We start from the raw sequence: 10312 nt of genomic DNA on the forward strand, positions 1-10312 counted from the left end.
AAATGTGCTGATGTTTAAACTGTGCTAGCTTGCAATTGAACAGATATAACATTCTAATTATATACACTTTAATTCATTCTATTGCAATTAAAAAGGGGGCAAAAAAAACTTTACAACAGTAAATATCAAGAGGTGATTTAAATTGTCAAATGATAACTTACACTATGTGTTCATTGAAGCAATAATTTATAATAAGACATAACTTAAACAAATCCCATTTGGACATAAACTGACGTAAAGGGAAGGGGGAAGGTAATTTAAACATAAATTCAACACACAGTCAGCTGCACAGTTCTGTGAGAGGAGAAGTGATGGTTCCTTTTTATTTGTAAGTATAAAAAATAATAAAGAAATAATTATGTTATTTACTTGTCTGTATGTGTTGTAGCAATGTCGAATCAAGTCCACCGTTCGCTCGCTCTTACAGGATAAAAAGTCCAGTTTCTTTGATCCGCTCTTACGGGAAAAAAACCCAGTTCCTTCGATCGCGTGTAACAATCAACTTTGGCTTTCTCGAACACTTTCAAGGCCCGATAAAACCTTCAGGCCCGAAAACATCAACACGACTGCCATTTTGGGGCATTTGACTTCCGTTTTAATCTTAAGCATGCGCACAAAGACCGGAATCCCACGTTTTCTGGGATAAGAAATTCCATTATCCCAGAGTCTCTCCTGGCGCCGCCCCGCTGACCAAAAAGCCTGAGGACTCTGGGTACGAGATTGATTTTTCCAGAGAAGAGCAAAACGTGGCTAGCTTGGAGCTTTAAGATCGATGTCTATACTTGTAAGGACAACAATGTTTTCCAGAATCTTCAGCAGGCAGATACAGAATGGAAGATTGATACTCGCTGTTTGCATTCACAACAGCACGCACGCACAAAGCGATCACGTTCATGTACTCGAGAAAGCTTATCCTAGAGACCATATGACCAACGTGACCTCGAATATTTTATCTAAAGTTGGCAGGAACCTTCATCACTGCAAAAATCATCCGTTGAGCATTTTAAGAGCAAAGATTCAAGAGCACGTCTACGCTGATTACAGAACGCGCTGGGGCGGTCCGATGTTTACGATGGTCGATCGTCTGTCATCTGTAGTCACAGTGGAACAGAACTTTGACAGTTTATTGGTGCCTAAAGATCACGTTAGTCGTGCGAAGAATGATAACTATTACATTAACTCTGAGTACTTGCTTCGGGCTCACACCTCAGCGCATCAAAGAGACTTGATCAAGACAGGCTTGGATGCATTTCTGGTCACTGGTGATGTTTACAGGAGAGATGAAATCGACATGTGTCATTACCCGGTGTTCCATCAAATGGAAGGTGTCAGGTTATTTTCACAGCATGAGTTATTTTCGCAATATGAGGTGAACATTAGTTACAGTGAAGCAGGTAGAGGCAGAGGGAAGGCAAAATTATGAGCTTCCCAATCAACTTACTTTTACTTGTCATCTCTGCACTTTTATAGCGGCTGCAAAATGTTGAAAAATTATTCCATGAGTGTGCATTCCATGTGCATGCACTGGATATGAGATGGTAGATAGCCAGCATGGTGTGTAGCACTGCATTGGCTATAATCATCTCATATCCAACAAGTGAGAGTGGAATAATTATTGTTCTTTTAAAAATAAATCAAGAAATATCACTGGTTCTTGATGATTTTGCTTGCAAGAACAACCAGAAGTACAATTTAATGGTTAATATTTCTCATAGGCTCGATTTCTGCCACTCCCTCAGGCCCAGCTTTCCTCCTCTTCAGGGGTGAGCCAGGGCTGTCAACTCTCCCGGATAATCTGGGAGTCTCCAGACTTTGAACCGTATCTCCCGGTCACATTCTCCATATTTGAAGACGTGTGAGGTTGACAGCCCTGGTGAGCGTGGGCTCATTTCCCAAACAGCGGCTGGTAATTGAGCCCATATTTTTCAGGCCTGGTATAAATAAACAATAGCCTCCATATGGCGCGAAAATATGCTCAGATATTTGTCCGCGGACATTATCTGTTCCGAGAAGCAAACAGTTTTCCGAGAGGGAAGCTCGAGGAAAACTGTGAGCTTTGAGGAGCAGATAATGTTCAAGGACAAATATCTAAGCATATTTTTAAAGCCAAATGGAGGCTATTGTGGTTATTATCCTTCAAATATTCATCGCAACCGTGTAGCAACAAGCTTGAGTATTTGAACATAATTTTCGCTTAAGAGCAGTTTACCGTCAAAAGCGTTGTTTACTGACACTGCTTTGTTTATCTCTCCTTCTGTCACAAATGCAAACTGTTCCCCCATCTTGACATTAATTTTAGTTGTAAACTTGATGCGTCTTGAAGTTTTTGAAACTGGGGAATATCACTTGGGGAATATCATCGGATATTCCCCAGTTTTAGCTGGGGTATATTCGGTCACGTGAGGCGTTTAGACCAATGGCGCACCAGCGAAAATATTTGATGGATTATAATGTCTCATATACCATGGCCGCTAAGCCAATCAAATCCCTGGAATTGCATTGTACAATGATCCAGGTTTTAATAATGTGCAGTTCCAGAAAATATCCATACTCCCCCCATGGAGGGTTTTTCGTTTTGAACCCCCCGTCCCCCCAGGAAATTCCAGTTTAGCTTCATACTTTGCTTCTAAAATTTTGACTTGTAAGACCCCCCTCCCTCTAGGAATTTCCGATGACCTTCCATGGGGTGGGTATGGATTTTTTCTGGAACTGCATAATATGCAATATGTTACAATATTTCTTCTTCCTTATGCCATCCCAGAGTTACCTCCCACCTTCTGCTCCATTTTCTTGGGGGAGGGGGGGAGGAGGGTACTCCCAAGTATAATCTATATGGATACCTGCCACTGTGAAGGTTGTAGTTTTCAAGCAGTTTAGTGTGGTATGGGGTATAGAAATAAGACAATTTTGGTTTAGAATAAAGCATTTTTTACCCAGGACTCTAATAATGGTTAAAGACATTACATTTTTTGTCTGGACTAGGAACTGACACTCAGAATTGAATTGAAAAATATACCTTTGTGAGATATGTTTTTAGTATGTAATGGACTGTGCTATTAATAGTTTTTTTTTGGGAAATAGAGATTAGCCTAGTTGCTTAATTCATGCTACAGAAACCAAAATCTAAGCAGCTGCATCGATATGGGTTTAACATACGTAAACACTTCCCTTTTTTCCTTAAAGGAACCCATGGAAATATTTGACAAGAGCAGAACTAAAACACCAGAAAAGCAAGCTATACACACATTGGAAGCAGTTAAGCTTGTGGAGTTTAATCTCAAGCAAATGTTGGTTAGGATGGTGGAGCACCTGTGTGGGGAGGGGGTGCAAGTAAGATGGATTGATGCATACTTTCCTTTCACCCACCCCTCCTGGGAACTGGAAGTCCAGTTTGAAGGTGAATGGTTGGAGCTTTTAGGTTGCGGCATCATGGAACACAATATTCTGGTCAATGGTGAGTTCAGATAGTGTTCATGGACTGGGAGGGCTGATATCAATAACAAATATTCAATATTAGGGTGTTTCTGAAAAATATTGATACTCTCAAGAAGTATCATTCGCGGTATCATTTGCGATGAGGAGAAGTTTAAGAGGTTTAAAAGTCTTCTTAAGACTAAGCTTTTTAGGGAAGCCTACAAAAATTACCACATCCAATAAAAAAAGTGTCTGACCTCCCTCCTGCCCCTTTTCGTGAAACAAATGAGTGTAACTACAGCTAGTGAAAATGTTAGTTTGGCTTGTGAAATCAGACCTGTTACTAGCCACTGGGCTAGTGAACTAAAAAGTTATCTGGAGACCTGGATGTCATCTGAGCCCTGGGGGGCACTACACTACACTAACCGACAGTTGTCTGACATTGACTTCCTCTCATATTTTTTGGCTCAATACCCTAAAAAGTACCACTATATCTCTGACGGATTCCCCCTCCCCCACCCCCCGGGGTCATCAGTCCATCTCCCTAGGCCTCAAGGGTTCTATACTCCTGTTTACACATTGTTTTTGTATTCTGGGAACAATTTCTTGTATTTTAAGACCCCCACATACTGGTAGCTTGTTTAGGGTCTTACCTTTTTTGGTTTGCTTTTGGTCAAGAACTGTTTCCCTAAGTTGTTGGAAAATTTTTTAGTCACTCTCAGACTGGTTTTTTTTCCCTTCTTTTTAGGTGGTGCTGAGCACAAAATAGGCTGGGCATTTGGAATTGGACTAGAGCGTCTAGCAATGAAGCTTTTTAACATTCCTGACATCCGGCTTTTCTGGAGTGAAGATCCAAGGTTTCTCTCGCAGTTTACAGAAAACAAGATTTCCGAATTCAAGCCATTTAGCAAGTATCCACCTACTTACAAGGATCTGGCATTTTGGGTCCCAGAGGATTTCTCTCCCAACAGCCTGTTTGATGTTGTTCGTGGCGTTGCTGGTGACATTGTGGAAAAGGTATCGCTGTGCCTTTCAATAACATGTGGACTCTGAAGTTCAAAATTCAACCACCCATTTTGCTTTTCACTGTTGTCAATCACAATCACTGCAGCGGACCTCTCACAAAACAAAAACGTTTGGTTCAACGATGTCAAAAGGTCATGTTCGTGCTGTGTTTGGCGGAATTTGGCCCACTTTGTCAGTTTCTGTATTTTTGTGGTTAGTTGGTTGTCACCGTAATTATGATTGATGGCATTAAAACACGCAAATCCTTAGTTGGGTTGAAGTTCAGAGTCTGTATGTTATTGAAAGGCACGCTAACAACAATATACAAAATATTTAGCAAAATCTGTTTGCTCACTTTAAAAAACTGTGAGTGAAGTTACTTGTTTATCAAGACAGTAGACTGTTCTAGGCATTCAGACAGCATTCAGACAGTTGTGTGTTGCAGTACAAAGAATCTATAAACAGGCAACCATGAGCTGGGGTTACTTCTCAAAATGTTTGGTGGGGTGTGCTGCTTAGTTTGCCAAACACTGACCCTATTTAAGACCAAAATGTATAACTTTTCAAATTATAGACGTTTACAGACAGGGCGCCAAAATCCACTCCCATTTTCGGACCAAAACAGTTCGAAGGCCACACGCCCTTGGGCTGCACATACTTGCATAAGGGAGTACCCTCTGTGGGTAAGCTTCAAAAATGTTTTTTTTTTTCTCTGCCACACATCAATAATTTTTCACACTGCTCCCCGCAATCTGAATGCCTGGAATAGGCTATCAAGAGAGAAGCTTTTGAAGATCTATCCAAGTATATTTATATAACAACTGTCAAAATTCTTGTGTACTAATTAGCTCATAGCTATTGTCTGTAAGAGTAAAGACAACAAAAATGACGTCAGATGTAACGCGTGTGCTTTCTCAATGGAAAATAATGCCAATTCTGCCTTGTGCTTTTTCCATGTTATTGTAAAAATCAAATTGACAGCAGTTTTCTGTGGTCTAAACTGTTATAGACAATTAAATGATGCCATATAAATGTTCAAAACTTGGCAGTGAAACCACTTGCCTGTGGCCCATTGTTTGATGTCATTTTACATTCTATATAAGGGTAGAGACCATAGAAAAATGCCGTTGATTTGTTAATCACACCATACAGTGAAATTAAGGCCATCAACTTTTAAAAATTGAAAATGAATGGGCTTGTTTGTGTCATTTTCAGATGGAGCTTATTGATAAATTCACTCACCCTAAGACGCAGCGAGAGAGTCACTGCTACAGAATAACCTACAGATCCATGGATAAGACCTTCACAGATACAGAGATCAACGGCATCCAGGATTCAGTCAGAGAACAAGTACAGAAAAGACTTTGTGTGGAGCTCAGATAAACTGACACACCAGCAGAGTCTGCTCTTTTGTCCTTACATGCCCAGTGACTGTCCTTAACCCTTTAAGCCCTAACAGTGATCAGCATCAAATTTCTCCTTGTAATATCAATACTTATTCAACCCCTGAGGTAATGAGAATCAAGGATATGATCAACCAAGCTGAATTTTCTTGATATTTTAATAACTTCTCCTCAGCACTTTTATAAGAAAAGTATGGAGACAAGATAGGAGAACTTGTTTATGGATACCGTATCAGAGGTTTAAGGGTTAAACTGTGTGGCAGATTCAGGTGAGATGCTTGTGGAGCCTGTCAAGCCATCATTTTTTTGTTAACTGAAGAAAGTCAGATCTCTCATGGTCAAATTGCTCTGCACAACGCACCTGAAAATGCTAAACCATAGATTTAATTTTTGATTAACACACCTTATAAAAAAATTCCATGCTATCAGCTTTACATGACCAGTTTATCGTTAATTATTATGTTCTGTCTGAGAATCTGAAAAGTCATTGGTCCCTGTGAAAAAGTGTCGTCTAAAAATTTCTGCAGGGGCAGAAGGGCCCTCAAAAATCCAATTTCTAGAATAAGGCTAAGAGTGAAACACTCGTAAACAGGACTCAGCAATAGTTGTTGTTGTGGAGAAGGAGCCTTTCGTATGTAACCCATTTAAAAGTAGGTTGGTGTAGTGGTAACTGGTTGGGACTTTCAATCAGACAGTCGGTGGTCCGAAGCTAGGTTGGTTTCTTCATTGAAACTTTGCTCCACATTGCCCCTCTTCAACCAGGGCCCGGTTGTTCGAAAGCTGATTAACGCTAATCCACGATTAAATGTTAACCGAGGTTTTCATCTCGCTCATTAAAAATGATTTTTAACTCTCATTTTAAGCATAGTTAGTCCCCTCTACTAACTATGTTTTAAGCAAATGTAAAGAACAGTTTAAGGCAAAACTTAGGGACAAAAATCTTTTGGACGAGTCCTTATGGATTAGTAAACATATTCGAATCAATGGATTAGTAAACATACTCGAATCAAAGTTCACGTTAACCCAGGATTAGCTTAATCGGGCGTTGAACAACTGGGCCCAGGTGTATAGAATTGCGGTCGTTTCGCCTACGAAATGTTTTGCTAACGGACAATTCGCCAACGTCGTAAGTCAGTTTGCTAATGAGTTATGTGATTCGCCAGTCGCAATGATAGTTTAAAGAACGAGAAAGGTTTTTGTTTTAGAGTTAGCTAACTGACCTAAGACATCAGCGAACTGGCTGTTGGCGAAACAACTCGTAGGCGAAACGACCGGTTACCGGTGTATAAATGGGTACCAGCGACATACATGATGGAGACCTGAGGGGTTGCTCTTCGCAACTTTTGGTGCGGGTGTGTGACTCAGCTCTCCAAATCCTGACCCTTTTTCACACCAAAATATGTAACTTTCCAGAACCCCTTTTTCAGATACCAAACCCTGACCCTATCTCAGACCGAAATGCAGTATTTTCCGGTACCCTTTTTCAAACCTGGGGCCCGTTTCTCGAAACTCCCATTAACTTACCGGGCCCGATAAGTGATTTTGGTGATAAATGATTCTTAAAAGAAGTCAATTTTTGTTAGCTTTGAATACTTAATTTTAAAATCTTATAATTCTGTGAAAACATTGGCCAAGTACCATGTCTTTAATCATTGTGTAACCGGTGAAAAAACATTTAAAAATAAACTCATCGGGCCCGGCAAGTAACCGGGACTTTCGAGAAACGGGCTCTTGGCCTCTAAAATCCGTACCATTTTTAGACATGATTTCTAGAAGCTATACCCGTTTTGAGACTTTCAATCTAAAACGGTTAAAATCTGAACCCAGTGTCAGACCAAGAGGGTTCCAGCATCATAAGATATGGCTTAATTAGGCAAAATCTGGGAAATATCTAAAAACCAATTATAACTCTGCAGAAATTTACTGAAAGACCACCAAACTTGATGTAATATATCAAACACGAGGAAGAGTGTTTCCTCCGATTTCCAAACACCGAGACGTAGGTTGGAAAAACGAGGCGCGGCCAAGTTTTTTTTAACCAACTTCGAGGTGTTTGGAAATAGGAGGAAACACTCTTTCGAGTGTTTGATATAGCTTCTCAAACTATTGATAATTCTAGGAGAAATTCGAAGTAAAAGTTAACAAAATGTTATAATAATTAAGATCGCATTTCTAAGCCTCCTTCACGGTAGTGATTTCCTTTGTTTTGGCTTGATGAATTATTAATGAGTTTGAGAAAGTGAATTAGAACTTCATCATCTAAGTTCAATTCTAACTTCGAGTCTTAAAAATATATGTCACGTGACCTATTATGACAGTCACTTCCCTCAAACAAAAAATTGGAAATGTGCCGCCGAGTTTATAAATGAATCTGACCTGAATGGTTGACTTCGATATATAGTTATCGGATTAGCAGAATGACGAGCGATTCCTCACTGAGATTAATATATTTTTTGACCCACTGTAAGTTTTTCAGGAAGTTAGCAATAGTCTCACCCTCCACCTCGATCCCAAAAATAATTCACCCTTAGTTTTCCATTCAAACTTAAAGGGGCACTTTCACGGAGATTTTGCTGTATGTTGGTTAAACCTACTAAAACATTTGACATAGAACCTCTTTTCTAGCATGAAATTGCTCTTAGAGCACCAGGAGGAAAATATCAAATGACTTCTCCGAGGAAGAATTAACTATAATCGGTTTTTAGCGATTTTTCCATAGTACTCAGTTGAAACTTGAAAAAAATCGGCCATTTTTTTCAAGTTGCAATCCATTTCCATCCTAGCCATCCGGGGCTAAAGATGAATGATACTAGTTTCTGTGCACGGTAAGGTTATTGCTAACAAAACTAAACTGTTATTCGAACATTTTACGACCAAACAAATATATTTTTGGGCCATTCAAAGTGACACTGCCCCTTTAACAACAGACTTTTAATCGTTTATTGTCTCACATCGATGTCATTTTGATTTCATGTCCAATTGTCCAATATGACAGAATGGATGTTCATTAGCATGAGGCTTTGAAAGTATGTTAGGTTGAAAATCGTTTGATTCCCGTGGAAGAACTATTAACTGATACACTGGATTTAAATTTGAAGAAATTCCTCTGCTGTGTACATCTATTTACATTCTTCGCCGTATGAAAAATTAAAATAAAGTGTTTTATAAATCTGATGACCTATTGATAATTTTAATTGTGTATAATTCAAAGGAGGATATTTTGGAATTTGAGAGCTTAAAAGGAAGAACAAACTACACCATGACTTAAAGAGAACATCTGAGATTACACACTATTAGAAAATATAAAGTTTGAACGTTTCAACCGTTCGTAAAAAAAAAGGCTTTAACTGATTTGAGGGTTTTGAAGATCTTAAGGACGGTGCCTACTTTTGTTACTGCGCATACGTTCTGTGCATCTCGAGATACTCGGGTTTCCTACGAGTGATGCCTACTAATACAGGGATATTTTTTGCGCGGTTAAAAATTATGCAGAGAAAGCAGAACTTAGCAAGTGCTCTTGGTATCCAAAAAGAAACTTGGGGGTAACCAGGCAAAGATTCAATTTGGAAAAAAGCGCCATGCATTGCTTTGCATTTTACTGCTTTTTAGAATGATTGTTACTGAATTGTCCTTGAAAATACCCCGCTATCCCCCAATTTTCTTTCTGAATTCCAGTAGCCCGTACTAAGACCTGCTTTTTCCGCATAGTCATAAACCGTGCAAAAATACTTCTGTATTAGTAGGCACCGTCCTTAATGTACAAGACCCCGTAAGTAAAAAGACCCCAAAGGTAACGACTGATTGTTGGAAAAATACAACATGTAACAAATTACCTAATTCGAACACCCGACAGATGCACGTATAACTGCTATTATTAAAAACTGAATCATTGTATAATGCAATTCGAGGAATTTGATTGGCTTAGCGGCCATGGTATATTTGTTAATTATTATTCAACACATTGTAACACTGCCCAAATTTGGGCAAGGTGCACAGAATATTCGTCGTCCGTAGTCAACAGATATCCTGCGATATACGTAATTTCGTGTGTCGAGGAGAAAAATGGCAAAATAAAGATCGTCCCCAACTTTTCTGTAATAAAACTGTGCAACTGTGTATCAACGTGTTAAATAATAAAACAGTTATTTTACCTGCTCAATCTTGCGGAATGTCGCCTGATTTTAGCCAACTTCGTCGGCTAAGCACCAGGCGATATTCCGCGCGATTTCGCGGGATAATTGCTAAATGGATAAATTATAACAAAAGCCTATCTCTTAGCGCCCATCCACATAAATCCGCCGAGATAATTTGAAGATGCATTTTTTACCTCCGTTACAAATTGCCAGAGGTACAAGGTTTAGTTTCTTCGTTCAATGGCGAAAACAGACAGCAAAAGGAGAGAGATCTTCTTGGTCTCATAAACTTTCTTTATTGTAGAGTAAACCTCGTAGATATACTTCATAACTAATTAAAGCTTGTTGATAATCCAT

The 10312-nt window shown here is 39.3% G+C and overlaps 1 protein-coding gene across 1 annotated transcript; it reads left to right on the top strand.

Annotated features, from left to right (window-relative positions):
• The first annotated feature begins 729 nt into the window (after nucleotides 1-729).
• LOC146474235 (phenylalanine--tRNA ligase, mitochondrial-like) lies at nucleotides 730-6209 on the top strand. Its single transcript, XM_085117555.1, has 4 exons — nucleotides 730-1369; nucleotides 3184-3454; nucleotides 4163-4431; nucleotides 5635-6209. The coding sequence occupies exons 1-4, from the start codon at nucleotides 773-775 to the stop codon at nucleotides 5800-5802; spliced, it is 1305 nt and encodes a 434-aa protein (XP_084973681.1). The 5' UTR covers nucleotides 730-772; the 3' UTR covers nucleotides 5803-6209.
• Nucleotides 6210-10312: the final 4103 nt, after the last annotated feature.

This window comes from Pavona decussata, unplaced genomic scaffold (genome assembly GCF_977016875.1).
Source record: "Pavona decussata unplaced genomic scaffold, jaPavDecu1.1 SCAFFOLD_91, whole genome shotgun sequence".
NCBI classification, from domain to species: domain Eukaryota; kingdom Metazoa; phylum Cnidaria; class Anthozoa; order Scleractinia; family Agariciidae; genus Pavona; species Pavona decussata.

What these genes read in the sequence shown, in the direction of transcription:
- LOC146474235 (XM_085117555.1), top strand. Translation starts at nt 773, where the DNA reads ATGTCTATACTTGTAAGGACAACAATGTTTTCCAGAATCTTCAGCAGG. An exon ending in ACACAATATTCTGGTCAATG is followed by an intron (nt 3,455 to 4,162) that starts GTGAGTTCAGAT and finishes CCTTCTTTTTAG; the next exon opens with GTGGTGCTGAGCACAAAATA. An exon ending in CTGGTGACATTGTGGAAAAG is followed by an intron (nt 4,432 to 5,634) that starts GTATCGCTGTGC and finishes TGTCATTTTCAG; the next exon opens with ATGGAGCTTATTGATAAATT.